This window comes from Chiloscyllium punctatum, chromosome 48 (assembly GCF_047496795.1).
Source record: "Chiloscyllium punctatum isolate Juve2018m chromosome 48, sChiPun1.3, whole genome shotgun sequence".
Lineage (NCBI taxonomy): Eukaryota > Metazoa > Chordata > Chondrichthyes > Orectolobiformes > Hemiscylliidae > Chiloscyllium > Chiloscyllium punctatum.
This window is the reverse complement of record NC_092786.1, coordinates 26,690,761-26,711,316: the sequence shown is the minus strand read 5'-3', so window position 1 is coordinate 26,711,316 and position 20,556 is coordinate 26,690,761. Positions and strand designations below refer to the sequence as shown.

At 43.8% G+C, this 20,556-nt stretch overlaps 1 protein-coding gene across 1 annotated transcript in view; it reads right to left on the bottom strand.

Annotated features, from left to right (window-relative positions):
- Nucleotides 1–20,556, bottom strand: part of lrrk1 (leucine-rich repeat kinase 1) — a 258,601-nt gene that overhangs the window by 230,155 nt on the left and 7,890 nt on the right. The window contains exon 2 of the mRNA XM_072564899.1: nt 1,745–1,898. Coding sequence (XP_072421000.1) covers nt 1,745–1,802 — 58 coding nt within the window. The 5' untranslated portion in view covers nt 1,803–1,898. The remainder of the gene's footprint in view (nt 1–1,744; nt 1,899–20,556) is intronic.

The window sequence follows — 20,556 nt, the reverse complement described above, 5'->3', positions numbered from 1 at the left end:
TGAGACATATGCATTACATAAACCATCTGGAAAGGTCTGGAGGAAACTGTCATAACACTAAATACTAATCAAGGGAGAAGAAGAATGGAAAGTGATTGAAAAACTTGTTTGGTCGACTGAGATGAAAAGAGTGAATAAGCAAGAAATTTTGTGGTGGATCAGTAGTGGCCCTGCCTCTGGACTAGAAGCTTAGATTTGGGTCACACTCTTGTCAGTTAATAGTTATGAATGAGTTCATAATGTGGCCAAAACAGACAATCCTTTTGATGCACCTACAGCAAGAGTGTTTTCTAGTCAGCTGGAACCATGTGATGGCTGCAGTGTGGCAGCCCCCACGTTAAAAGACTCCATATGTAGTTTGTTACAATGGGATTTACCCAGTTGTATACTCACATTGAGGGGCTACCAGAAATAAAATAAGAGCAGCTATTTTAAAGTGAAGGAAAGTCAGACCACAAAGATGCATGCAGCATGGCGGGAGTCTCACCTGAAGAACTGGAAAGTCTGAATACTAAGTTATGTTGCTGAATGAAACAGGTGGGTGAATGTATCTGTAAAACCTGTTGTACTTTCAATATTAGCTTGAATAAAACCAGTTAGTTAGAAAAGTTCAAGTCTTGTTTGACCTCAACTCTGATTACGCCTAAAATAAAACTCACAGGGAAACATAGGAAATAGTAATCAATCATTTAACAATCAAAGTGTAGATGGTTCAAAATCCTGTGGAGGAGACTGAACAATAAAAAACGCAATGGTCTTAAGTTCCAGCCTGACCTCTGAATGGTTTTCTAAGTGTCTTACCCCTAAGTTCCCAAGACCTCCAGTCTTTGACTTGACCTTCCCTGGGCAGTTATCTATCATACTTATCATTGCTCTTTCTATCTAAATGATGGGCATCACACTTAGATGACTTTAAAAATGGATATTTCCAATTTTAATTTATCCAGCTATAATAGCTGTAAGCTATGTCATTTGCAAACTCATTGGCTTGAAACATTCACACTATTTCTCTCCACTATTTAGCCTTCCCAGCTATTTTTGTTCTTGTTTTGTTCGTAATGTTGTTTTCTGAAGATAAAGTGAGGGTCCTACCAATCCAATTGATTGGAAAGATTTGGTTGTTGCTAATACTAAAAACTGCAAAGTTGAACAGGATGATATCAATGCTAGTATCAGGTTTCATCCTGATACCTATCTGGTGTTTCTATAGCACCTGTCCAGGCAAAGAGACACAGCAACTGTCACACAATCCTGGGCTCAGAATGGCCATCGACTAAACTTTGTACATGAACAAAGTCAGAGGTTAGACAACAACAAAGTTTGGATCCCTCTTCACAGTTGCACTGTGTACTGGGACAGAACACAATCCACCACTGCTACAAATTAATTAATGTTAATGTTAACAAGGAGATTGCAACTCAGGCATTCCCAACAGTACAGGGCTCACTCAGTCCTGGCTCCATCCTTGACAGTGCAGCACTCTCATTGCCCTGCTCCCCAACTCTGACATTACTGACCCTCTGATAGTATTGAAGGAGCACCGCACTACACAAGTCGATAAGTCACAGAACTATTTTCTTTTCATGGAAACAGAAGCCAATTGATGCTAAAGCTTCAAAATAATAAGCAGTGGACATTTATTGCCACTACTATTAATTTGATAATATTAATTTTGAAATAGTTATAAAACACACATACTAGTTATATAAATATATTCATTTATTTGCTAATGTTTCCATTTTACCTGTTCCTGGTGCCATGTTGTCTTCTTGACCATCCTCATGACCCACATCCCAGTACATCTCAGCAATATCTGCTTTCTTGACTTCAGGATGTGATCTCAATTCGTTGAACAGTGTCTGATGTTCTTTGTGAGAGTCTTCTCCAACATTTATTCCCTAATAAAAATACAAACATCAATCAGTTATTTTGTCCCTCCTAAGCTTGCTCCTGTCATTGCTTCTGGAGGAATTTCTGCACTCACCCTGCCTCCTTATGTGAATATCCAGCAAACAGGCTTAACTGCAAGTTGTCCCTTTTGGTGAGGTGAATCATTTCAAAATAATTTGCTCGTGAGATGTGTGCACTGCTGGCTAAGCCAGCATTTATTGCCTACCCTTAATTGCTCAGAAGGCAGCTAAAAGTCAACCAATCACTGTGGATCTGAAGTTACATAGGCCAGAACAGCTAAGGATGGCAGATTTCCTTTCCTAAAGGACATGAATAAACCAGTTGGATTTTTATAACAATCAATATTGGTTACACAGTTCCCATTAGCCTTGGTAATTTTTATTCCTGATGATTTTTGTTGAATTTCAAATCCATGTCTCCAGAATATTAGTCAAGGGGTCTAGATTAGATTAGATTCCCTACAGTGTGGAAACAGGCCATTTGAAACAACAAGTGCACACTGACCCTCCAAACAGTAACTGATCCAGACCCATTTCACTCTGATTAATGCACCTATGGGCAACTTAGCGTGGTCAATCCACCTGACCTGTACATCTTTGGATTGTGGGAGGAAACCAGAGCACCCGGAAGAAACCCACGCAGACACGGGGAGATTGTGCAAACTCCACACAGTCACCCAAGGCTGGAATCAAGCCCGGTCTCTGGCGCTGAGAGGCTGTGGTGCTAACCACTGAGCCACTGTACCATCCTCTAATAATTGCTCACCCAATAATATTACCACTCCACCTTCATCATCTTGTGCAGTAAAGCAAGTTCAGGAACCATTTCCCATTTGGGTCAAAAAACATGGGACAGATATTCAGACCAAAGTATGGAAACTCTAGAATGAACAGGTTGAAAATCCTTGCATTAAGTAACTGGCTTGAAAGATATAGTTAAGTCTACTTATGCGCTCAAACGTTTAGAATCCAATCCAAGAACACAAAGTTGCAAGGACTGAAAACAGACATATGTAGCACAGCACAGCAATCATTCAGCAGCCTACATTTCAGCAGTGACATCCAAACTTGAAACAGATGCACACAAGATTTCCACAACTGTGACACTGCAGTATTGCAGTGCACTCAAGACAATTCATTTTTTATTCATGGAACATTGGGCATTGCTGGCTGGCTGTGCATCCTTAGCTGCCCTTGAATCACTGCAGTTCACATGCTGTATATTTACTCACAATTCCTCTAGGGAGAGAATTCCAAGATTTTGACCCAGCAATTGTGAAGGAATAGCGATATATTTCCAAGTCAAGATAGTGAGTGGCTTGGAAGTGAATTTGTAGGTGATGGTGTTCCCATTTTCCTGCTGCCCTTTGTCCTTCTAGATTGAAGTGGTCGTGGGTTTGGAAGGATCTTTGATGAATGTCTGCAGTGCATCTTGTAGATAGCACACTCTGCTGCCAATGAGCATCAGTAGTGGAGGGAATGAATATTTGTGGATAGGGTGCCCATCAAGCAGGCCTGAATGATGTTAAGCTTCTTGAGTTATTGGAGGTACACCCATTCAGGCCAATGGGGAGCTATCTATCACACTCCTGACTTATACCTTATAAATAGCACGCAAGCTTTGGGGAGTCAAGAGGTGTGTTACCTGCCAGAGTATTCCTAGCCTCTGACTTTTTCTTGTAGTTGTTGTGTTAATATGGCTAGTCCAGTTGTATTTATGGTTAATGGCAACCCACAGGATGTTGTTAGAGGGGGATTCAGCAATGTTAACACCATTGAATGTCAAGGGGTGGCAGTTAGATTGTTTCTTATTGGAGAGGGTCATTGCCTGGCATTTATGTGGTGCGAATGTAAATAATCCAATGACACTGAACAGAATTGTCAGTTTTGCACACTATTTATTCAGTGTAACCAGAATTGACCAACTTTGCAGGAACAAAAATTGATCCCACAGCATATGCATGGCCAAGCTGTAAAAACAGTTTTAGATAACAGTGCTATCATATTCTTGTATAAATGCCCTGTCTCGCTTAATGTGGAAATTGCTGACAAATTGATCATGATACAGATATTTCAATTTTGGGGGTATTTGAAAAACCCCTTTAAAGTTGATTGTGAGAGCTGCAATGACATTTGTTGGCAACACCTCTTCAACATGACACTGCACCTTGAATCTTGTGTGTGTTCAATGTTAAGTCAGCATTGTGTCTGACAACTACAACCGTGCTGAACAATGTTATAGCAAATAGCAATAACAACAGAGACACACTAAACATTTCTCTCTAATGCATTTATTTATTCATTCATTTAGCAGTCACTTTTATCCAAGGCAACTTACACTGTACATTCTGTAATGTCCTACATTTAAGCTTAGGCATATCCTGACTGAGAAATTAAAAGTCCTCATTTTAATATTCAGACACTCTTCCAGGGATATGGTTTGCCTGATGATATAGTCCTTTGTCCTGGAACTGTCCCTGGAAAACAGGGATTTATGGTCACCCAAAGCTTACTGGAAAAGGTAAATCTAGATTTATAATGTGCCCAGTTAACTAAGATGATGTGTAAAAGTAGCCACCGCAAATGAAGCATAAGATTAATCATTAGTGTTCCTACTTACAAACTTCTCCTTTTTGGTTAGCAGCTTGAGTGTCTTTTTTTTTAAAAAAGCTTGTTTATGGGGTACTGGCAATTGCAGTATTTGGTTGCTATACTCATCCTCTTGAGGTGCGATGTTTTTCAGAAAGCACTGAGAGAAAGTCAGACCAGAAAAATGCTTGGAGGATAGTCTGGAGTCACATATACACCAAACAGACTGGTAAGAATGAGAGATAACTAGATGACAATATGTTCATCACTATTAATTAGGTCAATTTAAATTGCACGAGTTGCTGTGATAGGATTTGAACCCACGTTCTAAAGCAATAGCCTGAGCCTCTGGCTTAAACCACCTCCCCATAACTGAACTAATCTCCTTTCAAACTTGTTCAAATGCAAAAAGAAACTGAAAACAAAAAAAGGTAAGAGACAAATGGAAATCATGGTGGAGACAAGTGTGAAGAGCCTAAACCTGTGTGAGACAGAGGGAGAATGAGTTTTATTTGGAAATTTGCATCAAAATGAGAAGTCAATTGGTTTCAAATTGCTTTTGGGTTCAGTGTTAGAGTGGAAATCAGTATTAGACCTAAAGCTGAATGCCTTTACTGTACATAAGCTAAAATAGTCTGCCCGATGGTGGCAGTTAGCTATCAAACACCTGAAATCCATCAACTACTTAAAGTATGGAGTCAGTTAGCTCAGTTGGTTGGACAGTTGGTTTGCAATGCAGAATAACACCAATAGAATGGGTTCAATCCCTGTACTGGATTAGTGGTGCTGGAAGAGCACAGCAGTTCAGGCAGCATCCAATGAGCAGCGAAATCGACGTTTCGGGCAAAAGCCCTTCATCAGGAATAAAGGCAGTGAGCCTGAAGCGTGGAGAGATAAGCTAGAGGAGGGTGGGGGTGAGGAGAAAGTAGCATAGAGTACAATGGGTGAGTGGGGGAGGAGATGAAGGTGATAGGTCAAGGAGGAGAGGGTGGAGTGGATAGGTGGAAAAGAAGATAGGCAGGTCGGACAAGTCAAGGAGACAGTAACTGAGCTGGAAGTTTGAAACTAGGATGAGGTGGGGGAAGGGGAAATGAGGAAGCTGTTGAAGTCCACATTGATGCCCTGGGGTTGAAGTGTTCTGAGGCGGAAGATGAGGCGTTCTTCCTCCAGGCGTCTGGTGGTGAGGGAGGCCTAGGACCTCCATGTCCTCGGCAGAGTGGGAGGGGGAGTTGAAATGTTGGGCCACGGGGCGGTTTGGTTGATTGGTGCGGGTGTCTCGGAGATGTTCCCTAAAGCGCTCTGCTAGGAGGCGCCCAGTCTCCCCAATGTAGAGGAGACCGCATCGGGAGCAACGGATACAATAAATGATATCGGTGGATGTGCAGGTGAAACATTGATGGATGTGGAAGGCTCCTTTAGGGCCTTGGATATAGGTGAGGGAGGAGGTGTGGGCACAGGTTTTACAGTTCCTGCGGTGGCAGGGGAAAGTGCCAGAATGGGAGGGTGGGTCGTAGGGGGATGTGGACCTGACCAGGTAGTCACGGAGGGAACGGTCTTTGCGGAAGGCGGAAAGGGGTGGGGAGGGAAATATGTCCCTGGTGGTGGGGTCTTTTTGGAGGTGGCGGAAATGTCGGTGGATGATTTGGTTGATACGAAGGTTTGTAGGGTGGAAGGTGAGCACCAGGGGCGTTCTGTCGTTGTTACGGTTGGAGGGGTGGGGTCTGAGGGCGGAGGTGCGGGATGTGGACGAGATGCGTTGGAGGGCATCTTTAACCACGTGAAAAGGGAAATTGCGGTCTCTAAAGAAGGAGGCCATCTGGTGTGTCCTATGGTGGAACTGGTCCTCCTGGGAGCAGATACGGCGGAGGCGGAGAAATTGGGAATACGGGATGGCATTTGTGCAAGAGATAGGGTGGGAAGAGGTGTAATCCAGGTAGCTATGGGAGTTGGTGGGTTTGTAAAAAATGTCAGTGTCAAGTCGGTCGTCACTAATGGAGATGGAGAGGTCCAGGAAGGGGAGCGAGGTGTCAGAGATAGTCCAGGTAAATTTAAGGTCAGGGTGGAATGTGTTGGTGTCCAGGTAAATTTAAGGTCAGGGTGGAATGTGTTGGTCAATCCCTGTACTGACTGACTCTACTTCTCAACATCTCCCCTTGCCTGAAGTGTGGTGACCACGGTTATCTCTTTCTAATGTGTGTGCAGCCCTGGTAGGGCTGTGGCAACTTTATAGGAGAAAATGACTTTTAAAGTATGTACTAGGAGCAATAAGGAGTGTGAGGGAGACTTTGCCTGAGACTCAAAAGGTTGAGAGAGTGTATTTGGTAATGTAGTGGGAATTCATTGCATGGGAGAAAGAGGTCGTTTTAAGGAAGGCTTACTTCAAAAAGTGAAATCTCCAGAGTGAGAGGTGAGTGGGAAAGGGTAAAAGGCATGGCTTGTGACACCTACCTGCAGTGAGACCAGTGCCATCATGAGACACAGGTGGGCAGGTACAGACCAAATAGTTGTTTGGTACGTAGGATTGGTGAGTATTTCTGGTCTTTAAAGTGAAAGTAAAATCTTCAGTTTGTGTTTAGGTTTCTAGTCCTCACTCTCGCTCGCGCTCTCTCTCATAATTAAGCTATTTTTAAGTTAAAAGATTATCACTGGTGTAAAAGGTAATCATTACAATGTAGGTTAAAACAATGGGGGGGATGTGTCAAGAGCAGGGAGACAACGGTAATTAATTAAAATACAATTGTATGATTTACTGTGGAAAAGGATATAAAAGATATAGACTGTAGGGAAATTGCAAAATGTCCAGATTACAGAGGAGGAAGTGCTGGATGTCTTGAAACGGTTAAAGGTGGATAATTCCCCAGGACCTAATCAGGTGTACCCGAGAACTCTGTGGGAAGCTCGAGAAGTGATTGCTGGGCCTCTTGCTGAGATATTTACATAGAACATAGAAAAATACAGCGCAGTACAGGCCCTTCGGTCCTCGAAGTTGCGCCGATCCAAGCCCACCTAACCTACACTAGCCCAATAACATCCATTTGCTTGTCCAATGCCCGCTTGAATGACCATAAAGAGGGAGAGTCCACCACTGCTACTGGCAGGGCATTCCATGAACTCACAATCCGCTGAGTAAAAAATCTACCCCTAACATCTGTCCTATACCTATCACCCCTTAATTTAAAGCTGTGTCCCCTAGTAACAGCTGACACCATACGCAGAAAAAGGTTCTCACGGTCAACGCTATCTAAACCCCTAATCATCTTGTACACCTCTATCAAATCTCCCCTAAACCTTCTTTTCTCCAATGAGAAAAGCCCCAAGCGCCTCAGCCTTTCCTCATACGATCTTCCTACCATGCCAGGCAACATCCTGGTCAACCTCCTCTGCACCCGTTCCAATGCCTCCACATCCTTCCTATAGTTTGGCGACCAAAACTGCACACAATACTCCAGATGCGGCCGTACCAGAGTCTTATACAACTGCAACAGGATATCAGGACTCCGGAACTCAATTCCTCTACCAATAAAGCCCAGTATGCCATATGCCTTCTTCACAGCACTATTTACCTGGGTGGCAACTTTCAAAGATCTGTGTACATGGACACCAAGATCCCTCTGCTCATCCACACTACCAAGTAGTCTACCATTAGCCAAGTAATCCATCTTCTTGTTACTCCTACCAAAGTGAATGACTTCACACTTAGCTACATTGAATTCCATTTGCCACCTTACTGCCCAGCTCTGCAACTTATCTATATCGCGCTGTAACCTGCCACATCCTTCTTCGCTGTCCACAACTCCACCGACTTTCGTGTCATCCGCAAACTTGCTCACCCAGCCTTCAAGCCCCTCCTCCAGGTCATTTATAAAAATGACAAACAGCAATGGTCCCAAAACAGATCCTTGTGGAACACCGCTAGTAACTGCGCTCCAAGATGAACCTATACAATCAACTACTACCCTCTGTCTCCTTCCAGCCAGCCAATTCCTAATCCAAACCTCTAATGCACCCTCAATGCCATACCTCCGCAGTTTTTGCATTAGCCTGCCATGGGGTACCTTATCGAATGCCTTGCTAAAATCCATATACACCACATCTACTGCTTTACCCTCGTCCACTTCCTTGGTCACCTTCTCAAAGAATTCAATAAGGTTTGTGAGGCACGACCTGCCCTTCACAAAACCATGCTGACTATCCTTGATCACATTATTCCTATCCAGATGTTCATAAATCCTATCCCTTACAATTCTCTCTAAGACTTTGCCCACAACAGAAGTGAGACTCACTGGCCTATAGTTACTCGGGCTATCCCTGCTCCCCTTCTTGAATAAGGGGACCACATTCGCTATCCTCCAGTCTTCTGGCACTATTCCCGTAGACAACGACAACATAAAAATCAAGGCCAATGGCTCTGCTATCTCCTCCCTAGCTTCCCAGAGGATCCTAGGATAAATGCCATCAGGCCTAGGGGACTTATCTATTTTCATCCTTTCCAGTATTCCCCAGACCTCTTCCCTACGTACCTCAAGGCCATCCATTCTAATCACTTGTGACTCAATATTCACATCAGCAACAGTGTCCTGTTCCTGAGTGAATACTGACGAAAAGTATTGATTTAGTGTCTCTCCAATCTCCTCTGCCTCCACACACAACTTCCCACTACTATCCTTGACTGGACCGATACCTACCCTAGTCATCCTTTTCTTCCTGACATACCAATAGAAAGCCTTTGGGTTTTCCCTAATACTACCAACTAAGGACTTTTCATGTCCCCTTCTCGCTGCTCTTAGCTCTCTCTTCAGATCCTTCCTGGCTACCTTATAACTCTCAATCGCCCCAACTGAACCTTTACGCCTCATCTTTACAAAGGCCGCCCTCTTCCCTTTCACAAGGGATTCCAATTCCTTATTAAACCACGGCTCCCTCACAGGACCCTTTACTCCCTGTCTGACTGGTACATACTTATCAAGGACACCCATTAGCTGTTCCTTGAACAATCTCCACATATCATTTGTGTTCTTCCCTTGAAGCCTATTTTTCCAATCCACGCATCCTAAGTCATGCCTCACCGCATCATAATTTCCCTGCCCCCAGCTATAACTCTTGCCCTGCAGTGCACACTTATCCCTCTCCATCACGAGAGTAAAAGTCACCGAGTTGTAGTCACTGCCCCCGAAGTGCTCACCTACCTCCAAGTCTAACACCTGGCCTGGTTCATTACCGAGAATCAAATCCAGTATAGCCTCACCTCTTGTTGGCCTGTCTACATATTGTGTCAGGAAACCCTCCTGCACACATTGGACAAACACTGACCCATCTAACGAACTCGAGCTATAGCTTTCCCAGTCAATATCTGGGAAGTTAAAGTCCCCCATAACAACCACCCTGCTACTTTCACTCTTCTCCTGAATCATCCTCGCAATACTTTCCTCTACTTCTCTCGGACTATTAGGAGGCCTGTCGAAAACTCCTAACAGGGTGACCTCACCTTTCCTATTTCTAACCTCCGCCCAAACTACCTCAGATGGCAAGTCTTCCTCCATCACCCTTTCTACTGCTGTAATACTATCCTTGACAAGCAATGTCACACCTCCCCCTCTTTTACCCCCATCTCTGACCCTACTAAAACATTTAAACCCTGGAACCTGCAACAGCCATTCCTGTCCCTGTTCTACCCACGTCTCTGTAATGGCCACAACATCGAAGCCCCAGGTTCCAACCCATGCTTATTTCTTATACTTCTGGCATTGAAGTATACTCACCTCAAGCCACCTTCCTATTTACCGGCACCCTCCTTCGAGATCGATGCCATGTTCCTAACCTCCCTACACTCAAGGTCCTGTACCCTAAAGCTACAGTCCAGGTTCCCATGCCCCTGCAGAGTTAGTTTAAACCCTCCCAAAGAGCACTAGCAAACCTCCCCCCCAAGGATACTGGTGCCCCTCAGGTTCAGGTGTAGACCATCCTGTTTATAGAGGTCCCACCTTCCCCAGAAAGAACCCCAGTTATCCAAATACTGGAATCCCTCCCTCCTGCACCATCCCTGTAGCCACGCATTTAACCGTTCTCTCTCCCTATTCCTCGACTCTCTATCACGTGGCACGGGTAACAAACCAGAGACAACGACTCTGTTCGTTCTAGCTCTGAGCTTCCAACCTAGCTCCCTGAAAGCCTAACATCCTCCCCCCTCTTCCTACCTATGTCATTGGTGCCAACGTGGACCACAATCTGGGGCTGCTCCCCCTCCCCCTTGAGGACCCGGAAGACACCAAAATTGGAGGTGTAGTAGACAGCGAAGAGGATTACCTCAGATTACAACAGGATCTGGACCAGATGGGCCAATGGGCTGAGAAGTGGCAGATGGAGTTTAATTCAGATAAATGCAAGTTGCTGCATTTTGGGGGAGCAAATCTTAGCATGACTTATACACTTAATGGTAAGGTCCTAGGGAGTGTTGCTGAACAAAGGGACCTTGGAGTGCAGGTTCATAGCTCCTTGAAAGTGGAGTTGCAGGTAGATAGGATAGTGAAGGCGGCGTTTGGTATGCTTTCCTTTATTGGTCAGAGTATTGAATACAGGAGTTGGGAGGTCATGTCGCGGCTGTACAGGACATTGGTCAGGCCACTGTTGGAATACTGTGTGCAATTCTGGTCTCCTTCCTATCGGAAAGATGTTGTGAAACTTGAAAGGGTTTAGAAAAGATTTACAAGGATGTTGCCAGGGTTGGAGAATCTGAGCTACAGGGCGAGGCTGAACAGGCTGGGGCTGTTTTCCCTGGAGTGTCGGAGGCTGAGGGGTGACCTTATAGAGGTTTACAAAATTATGAGGGGCATGGATAGGATAAATAGGCAAAGTCTTTTCCCTGGGGTCAGGGAGTCCAGAACCTGAGGGCATAGGTTTAGGGTGAGAGGGGAAAGATATAAAAGAGACCTAAGGGGCAACTGTTTCACGCAGAGGGTGGTACGTGTATGGAATGAGCTGCCAGAGGATGTGGTAGAGGCTGGTACAACTGCAACATTTAAGAGGCATTTGGATGGGTATATGAATAGGAAGGGTTTGGAGGGATATGGGCCGGGTGCTGGCAGGTGGGACTAGATTGGGTTTGGGATATCTGGTCGGCATGGACGGGTTGGACTCTATGAGACCCAGAGCAAATACATCTGTTTGAAACTCGAAGTTTTGGATCAGAGCTGGAACCTGAACTACAGACACTGCATCAAATCAGGGCAAATAATATTCGTCACTTTATGAAGGTGGTGGTCACACCCTTCAGTTTAGATAATTCAAATTTAGCCTGTGATCAGGGACAGGCGGCTGTGGCTATGGTCCCAAAGGCCTGGTGTCAGGGTTAAGGACATCACCTTGGGGCTGGAAGGGAACTTGGAGTGGGGAGTGGGGGAGGGGTGGGAGGGTGGTAATATCCAGTCATTGTCCAGGTTGGTACCAATGGCATTGATAGAACTCGAATGAATGTTCTGCAGAAAGATTGAAAATTAGGAGCCAAATCTGAATGTGGAACACCGAGGTTAGAATCTTGCAATTACTACCTGAACCAAAGACAAAGTGGCACAGTGTTTAAAAAAGGATTTAAATACATAGCTCAATGACTGCTGATGAAGGAGTGGGTTTCAGTTCGTGGGGGTCTGGCATCAGTACGAAGGCAGAAGGTAATTGTTCTGGAGGGGCAGTTGTTATTTAACCTTACTAGGACGAATGCACAGGCAAATCAAATGATGAGATATACAGATGCCTTGAAACTAAGTAGAGGTGGGAGAGGGTTCTGGAGAAGGGATATGCAATAAGAGATATTTTGTGAGAGACAAGAGACAAATTTGGAATCGAATCAGTAGTTACATGGAGAAAGGTGATTGATTAAGAAGAATCAGCACAGATCTCAAAAGGAGAAACTATGTTTAACTAACTTGCTGGAGTTAAAGATCCAGAGGTACTACTTAAAGAGGTGATAGGTTCTATAAGGATAGTGCTTTTAACGTTCTATACATGGACTTTCAAGTGGTCATGGAATAAAAGGGTCAGGAGCAAATGTGGAAAATTAGCTGTGATTGGTAGCAGAACAGAAGGATCATTGGATATTTTTCAGGGCTGGTTGAAGGTTTATAATGACATTCCCCAGAGGTCAGTATTTGGATCCTTCCTTTACCTGATATATTATAATCAAACCTTGATGTGCATGGGACAATTTCAAAGTTTGCAAATGACATGAAACTTTGAAGAATTGTAAACTGAGGAGAACAGCGGAGAACTTCAGGAGACAGACACAGGAATGCATTGACAGGAGGCAGATGAGATTCTGTGCAGAGAAATGAAGGGAGACATTTTGGTAGGAAAAGCATTGAAAAGCAATACGAAGTAATGGCTACAATTCTGAACGGCATGTCGGTGAAAGGATCCTGGATATTTAAGTGCACCAATCATTGAAAATGACAGGACAGGTTAAGAGTGTGGAGTACAAAGCACACAGTGTCCTCAGGGTTCCTATCCCTACCTCTAACCAGGAAGTCCAGGTTCAAGTCCCACCTGAGGTGTATGTTGGAACAGGCTGATTAGAAAATATGTGCAGTATCCTCAGATTTATTAACTGAGGTACAAAGTACAAAAACAAGGAGGCGACATTGAATTTGTATAAGACACCCATTAGACTCCAGCTATGACGCTTTAGATACATTGTGGGTGCTGCATCATACGAAGGAGTGAATGCATTACACAGAGTGCAGAAGCAGTTTAAAGAATGGTTCTGGGAATGCAGAAGTCCGGTTATGAGAGTAGGGACTGTTTTTCTTGTAGAGAGGGCAGCTAAGCAGAGATCTGATATAGGTTTTCAAATTAAGAGTAGGCTGGATAAACTAGATAGGGAGAAACTATTCCTGCTCATAAAAGGAACAAGGACAAGGCGGCATAAAGTGATCTGCAAAACTAGCAAGGGTGAAGTGAGGAAAAACTTATTCACACCGCGAACAGTTAGGTTATGGATTGCACTGCCTGGAAATGTGGTGGAGGCAAGTTCAACTGAGGTATTCAACAGGGCATTGAATGATTATTTGGATAAAAAATATGAGTATGGGGAAGAAAGATTGTCACTCAAAATATGCAGTAGAAAATAGGAGTAGGTTATTCAGCCCTTTGAGTTTTCTCCACTATCCAATATGATCATCACCGATCATCCTACTCAGTACCTTTGTTCCTGCTTTTTCCCCAACACCCTTTGATCCCTTTAGCTTAAAGAACTAGATCTAATTCCTCCTTGAAAACAAAGGAATGTTGGATGCTGAGGGGTGACCTTTATAGAGGTTTATAAAATCATGAGTGGCACAGACAAGATAAATAAACAAAGGTCTTTCTCCCGGAACTGGAGGACGAGAGGGGAAAAAATTTTAAAAGGGACCTAAGAGGCAATGTTTTCACGCAAAGGTTGGTGTGTGCATTGAATGAGCTGCCAGAGGAAGTGGTGGAAGCTGATACAATTACAACATTTAAAAGGTATCTGGATGGGTATATGAATAGGAAGGGTTCAGAGGGATATGGGCCAAGTGCTGGCAAATGGGACTAGATTAGGTGAGGATATCTGGTTGGCATGGACGAGTTGGACCGAAGAGTCTGTTTCTGTGCTGTACATCTCAATGACTCCATTAAATGTTTTAGCCTCAACCATTTTTTTGTGGCAGAGCATTCCATAGGCTCACCACTCCATGGGTGAAGAGTTTTCTCTTCATCTCAGTCCTACACAGCCTATCCTTAGACTCTGACTCCTGCTTCAGGGGTACTGATGCTCATTCAACAAGCCATTGCAGGCATGATGGACCACTGGACCTCCTTCTGCACCATAACACAATTTAGGTAAAGACCCCCGCTGTGGCTCAGTGGACAACCATTTTTTTAAAAAATAAATCTGGTCCAAGAGGGAAAGAAATTGCAAAAATTAATGGCTCTCCACTTAAATGCTCATAGGATTCCGAACAAAATAAATTAATTAACAGCACAAATAAAACTTAATGGGTCTGACCTTGTAATCATTATGGAGACATTAGATTAAATATTCAAGAGTATATAACTTTTTGAAAGGAAGAAAAGTGTGGAAAGGTAGCTTTGTTACTAGATGGAATAAGTACGACAGCAAGAATCTTTAGTTGAAAACGTAAAATCCATATTGGTAATGATAAAATAAAATGGAAGGCAACATTGAGGGGAGTTATCTAACAATAGCTATAATGCGTGTACACAAAAAAGGTAGGTTACTCATGGGTGATTTTAATCTTCATGTAGATTGATAAAATCAAGTTGGTGGAAGTAGCAATTGGAAGAATGCATACAATGTATTTGGTTGCTTTTGATCTGATGTGTGATGAGGCAGGTTGAATGAATGACTTCAGTAAAAGATTTCCTAGGAAATAGTAACCATAATAGAATTTGGCATTCAGTTTGAATGTGAGAAAACATGGCTTGGGGAAACAACTGTGCTAAACTGAAGGCTAATTACAAAGGAATAAGAGGCTGGACTGGACTGGGAAACGAGTTTTGCAGAAAACATGGTTGGTGAACAATAGAAACATTTTAAGAAAACAGTTCATGACTCAAAAGATGTGGACAGAGAGGATGGATTCTAGGAAATATATAAACTAACCCATGATAAACCAAGGATGCTAAGGATAATATCAAACTGTAAGGAGAAAAAAAAGTTAAAGATTAGTGATTGGAGAAGTTAAAAAATAGATCAACAAGAGTGGGTAAATAACTGATGTAAACTAGCAAATAAAACAAAATGAACAATAAGAACTTATATTTAAATATATGAAGAGAGAAGCCAAAATGAACATAAGGCTGTAAGAGAATGAGGCAGAAGAAATAATAATGGAGAATCAGGAGCTGGCAGAGGCACTGAATAAATACTTTGCACTAGTCTTCACTTCTGGCATTCCAAAGTTACCAAATGGTCAAGGGGCTAAAATGAGGCAGAAAAAAACCCCAATACCAATTGCTATAGAAAATATTAGGGAAACAATGGGTTAAAGACCAATAGGTCTCCTAGATCTGCTAGCTACATTCCTGGATATTAGAGGAAATAGCTGCACAGTTAATGAATGCACTGGTAGTAATCTTCCAAGGATCTTTAGAATCTGGAAAAGTCCCTGAGAATTGGAAAATACCACAGTGACACCTTCATTCAATAAGTAAGGGAGACATACAACTCTAAGCCTGTTAGCATGTCATCTAACATTGAGAAAATGTTAGTATACTATAAAGGATTTGCACGCTTTGGAGAGGTTGCAGAGAAGGTTTACAAGGATGTTGCCTGGTATGGAAGGTGCTAACTATGAAGACAGGTTGAGTAGGTTAGGTTTATTTTCACTAGAAAAAAAGGAGATTGAGGGGGGACCTGATTGAGGTTTACAAAATCATGAAGGGTATAGACAGGGCGGATACAGACAAGTTTTTTCCCAGGGTGAAGGATTCAATAATGAGAGGTCACGCTTTCAAGGGGAGAAGTGGAAAGTTTAAGGGGTGCAGCAAGCACTTCACACAAAGGATGGTGGGTGTTTGGAACGCGTTTCCAGCAGAGGTGGTAGAGGCAGACACGGTAGATTCATTTAAGATGCGACTGGACAGATGCATGAGTAGGTGGGGAGCAGAGGGATACAGATGCTTAGGAATTGACCGACAGGTGTAGACAGGACATCTGGATCGGCTCAGGCTTGAAGGGCCAAAGGGCCTGTTCCTGGGCTGTAAATTTTCTTTGTTCTCTTTGTTCTTTGATTTAATAGTAGGCCATTTAGAAATATGATCAAACAGAGTCAGCATGGCTTCATGAAGGGGAATGACAAATGCCTGACAAGTTTACTAGAAATCTTTAAGATGGTAACAAGCAGTGGATGTACTGGGAACAACGACTGGAGGGTAGATCTACAGAAGAATGGCAGGTGTTCAAAAAGGTACTGGGGACTGTACATGTCCCCTTTAGGCTGGATTGAAGGAACACCATGCTCAGAACCCTTAATGTTTAGGAATATTCAGGACAGGATTTTTTTTAAAAAAAGAGACATACAACAGGTACAAAGGCTCAAAATAACGAAGGCCCTAGAGGAGTATAGCAAGTGCAGGGGAGAGTTCAAGAAAGCAATTGGGAGAGCAAAGAGGGATCAAGAAGAAAAACATTGGTTGGCAAGATTAGGGAGAATCTCAAGATCTTCTACAAGTATAGCAAGGGGAAAAAGAATAATCAGGGAAAGGAATGGACCAAGATTACACTGGTAGTGTGTGAAACGAGTACTTTCACATCTGTCTTTACTCGAGGAGGAGGAGGATGATGAAGGTACAGAATTAGAGAAATCGAACTGTGAAGTTCTTGAGCAGATTGATATAAGAAACGGGGAGGTATTGGAGATTTTGACAGATTCAAAAGTGGACAAATTTCCAGATCCAGATGAGTTGTATTCCAGGTTGCTGTGGGAGACAAGGGAGGAATTAACAGAAGCTGTGACCCAAATTCTTTAATTCCTCTCTGGCCAGAGGGGAGGTGCAGATGACTGGAGCATACCTAATATGGTTCCACTTCACAAGAAAGGTGGGAGAAATTGACTAGGGAAGTAGAGACCAGTGAGTCCCCCATCAGTGGTAGGGAAACAATTGGAGAAAGTAGCAAAAGGAAAAAATTAATCTCCATTTGATCAGTTATAGTCGAAAGAAAGTCATGCCTAACAAATTTAATTGAATTATTCAAAGTGGTTACTAATTGTGTTAAATTTCAATAAAGCTTTTTTTCAAAATCTCATATGGGAAACTAATAAAGTAGGTAAAAGCTCATGAGATCCAGGATAACTTGGAGCCAAAATTGGATTAGTGGTAGAAGACAGAAGGTGGTGGTTGAAGCCTGTTTGTGTGTCTGAAGGTCAGCGTCCAATGGTGTATCACAGGAATCCATGCCGGATTCCCTTATTGTTTGCGACATTTATAAATGATGTTGATGAGAATATATGGGGTCAGTAAATAGGTTTGCAGATGACATAGACTGGCCAGGTGGTTTACGTGAAGAATGGTTTTAGATTACAGGAAGATATGGTCAGGTTGAAAGAAGAGAATCCCCACAACGTGGAAACAGACCTTTTGGTCCAACAAGCCCTCACTGACCCTTCGAAAAGTAATCCACCCAGACCCATTTATAGATTATAGATTACTTAGAGTGTGGAAACAGGCCCTTCGGCCCAACAAGTCCACACTGCCCCGCCGAAGCGCAACCCACCCATACCTAATACCCCTTACCTAATACTGCCGGGCAATTTACCATGGCCAATTCACCTAACCTGCACATCTTTGGACTGTGGGAGGAAACTGGAGCACCCGGAGGAAACCCACGCAGACACAGGGAGAATGTGCAAACTCCACACAGTCAGTCGCCTGAGGCGGGAATTGAACCCGGGTCTCTGGCGCTGCGAGGCAGCAGTGCTAACCACTATGCCACCGTGCTGCCCATTCCCCTACCCTTATTACTGTACAATTACCTGACTAACGTACCTAGCCTACATATCCCTGAACATTATGGCAATTTAGCATGGCCAATTCATCTAACCTGCACATCTTTGAATTGTGGGAGGAAACCGGAGCACCCGGACAAAACCCACACAGACACGGGGAGAATGTGCAAACTCCATACAGCAGCCCGGTCTGGAATCAAACCCAGCTCTGTGAAGCAGCAGTGCTAATCACTGAGCCACCGTGCCGCCCCATTAGATCGGCAGATCAATGGCAGAAGGAATTTAAGCCGGATTTGAAAATGAGATGATGCAATTTAGAATTAGGAACAAGTCAAGGGAGTACCCAATGAATGGCAGGACATTAGGTAGCTCAGAGGAACAGACAGATCATTGGGTGCTTGTCCACAGATCTTTGAATGTGGCAGGACAGGTTAATAGGATCAGTTATATACAATCAGAGTCATACAGCACAGCAACGAACCCCCCCAGTCCAACTCATTCGCACCCTCCAGACATCCCAATCTGACCTAGTCCCACTTGCCAGCATTGGGCACATATCCCTCTGAGCCCCTCCTCTCCATACACACATCCATGTTGTAATTTTACTCACCTCTACCACATTCTCTGACAGTTCATTACATCCATGCACCACGGAGTTAAAAAGTTACCCCTCAGGACCCTTTTTAATCTGTCTCCTCTCACCTTAAACCTGTGCCCTCTAGTTTTAGACACGTCCACCCGAGGAAAAGGTTCTTGGCTATTCACCCTATCCATCGAGGCATAGATTATTTGAGCAGAGAGGCTGTGTTGGAATTGTACAGGAATTTGGTGAGGTCACAGCTGGACTACTGTGTGCAGTCCTGGTCTCCACACTGTAGAAAGGATATGACTCACTGGAGGAGGTGCAGTGGAGATTCACCAGGACATTGCCTGGGATGAAACATTTCAGCTATGAAGATAGGCTGGATAAACTTCAGGTTGATTTTACTTGGAGCAGAGCAGTTTGAGGAAGGACCTGATGTGAGGTGAATTAGATGAGGAGGAAAATGAGCAGGTTAAATAGAAAGCAGTCGAAGGGGACACATTTTTAACTTGAAAGGCAGGAAGTTTAGATGGAATTTGAGGAAACATCTTTTCACCCAGAAAATGGATAAAGTCTGGAATGCGCTGTATGGACAACAGTCGAGGTGGGTAACCTCACAACCTTTTAAAAAGTACTTGGCTGAGCACTTGAAGTGTCATAACATAGTGCAGGAAAGTAGGACTAGTGTTGGAAGTAATGTATTTTTGGCAGTACAGACTCAATAGGCTAAATGGCCTCTTTTGTACTGTGTTATATAATGTATTTGTATCCCTAAAAGGCCTTTGATAACATATTGCATATAAAGCAACTTAATCAGTCAAAAATCCATGTGCTGGGGTTGTACATTAGCATGGATGGAGGATTAGCAAACGAAGAGACAGTTGGTAAAAAGGGGGGTGCTTTTTCATAATGGCATCCTGTGACTACTGGAATGCCACAGGAATTAGTGCTCGGACCACAATTATTCACAATTCATTATTATTTGAATCAATAGATGAGGGTGACAAATGTCTAATATGGAACATTGAGTTAAAGTGTGGCGCTGGAAAAAGCACAGGTCAGGCAGCATCAGAGGAGCAGGAGAGTCGACATTTCGGACATACGCCCTTCATCAGGAATGTGCAGGGAGAAGGGAGCAGAGAATAAATGAGGGGGTGGGGGTGGGGCAAGGTAAGTGGGATGGCGATACGTGGCTGCAGATACGTGGTGATTGTGATAGGGTGGAGCGGATAGGTGGGAAGAAAGATGGACAGGTAGATCAGGTCAAGAGGGCAGTGCCGGGATGGAGGGTTGGATCTGGGATGAGATGGGGGCTAGGCAGATTTGGAAACTGGTGAAGTCCATGTTGATGCCATGTGGTTGTAGAGTCCGGAGGCAGAAGATGACGTGTTCTTCCTCTAGTTGGCAGATGGCTTTGATTTGGCAGTGGAGGATTTGCATGTCCTTAGGGGAGTGGGAGGGGGGAGTTGAAGTGGTTGACCACAGGGGGCAATGCGGCTATTTGCTGGGTGCAGAGCAAAGATGTTCCCTGAACCGCTCCACAAGTTGACACTCAGTTTTCCCAACATAGAGAAGACCACATTGAGAGCAATGGATGCAGTAAATGAGGTGGGTAGATGTGCAGGAAAATCTCTGCTGGATTTTAAATTATCGTTTAGAGCTTTGGACGGAAGCGAGGGGGAGAAGTGAGCACAGGAATTTGCACCTCATGCGGCGACAAGGGAAGGTGCCAGGTGTAGAGGGTGTGTTAGTGGGGAAGATGGACCTGACGAGGGTTTGGAAGAGAATGATCTGTGTGGAATGCAGATAGGGGTGGGAATGGAAATATATTTATGGTGGTACAGTCTGACTGCATGCGGTAAAAGTGGAGGAGGATAATGCACTGTATCTGGACATTTGTGGAGTAGAATGTGAGGAGCCGGGGGTTTCTATCCTTGTTGCAATTGGGGGGGTGGGTTTCAAGGGCAGGAGCGTGGGAAATGGAGGAGATGCG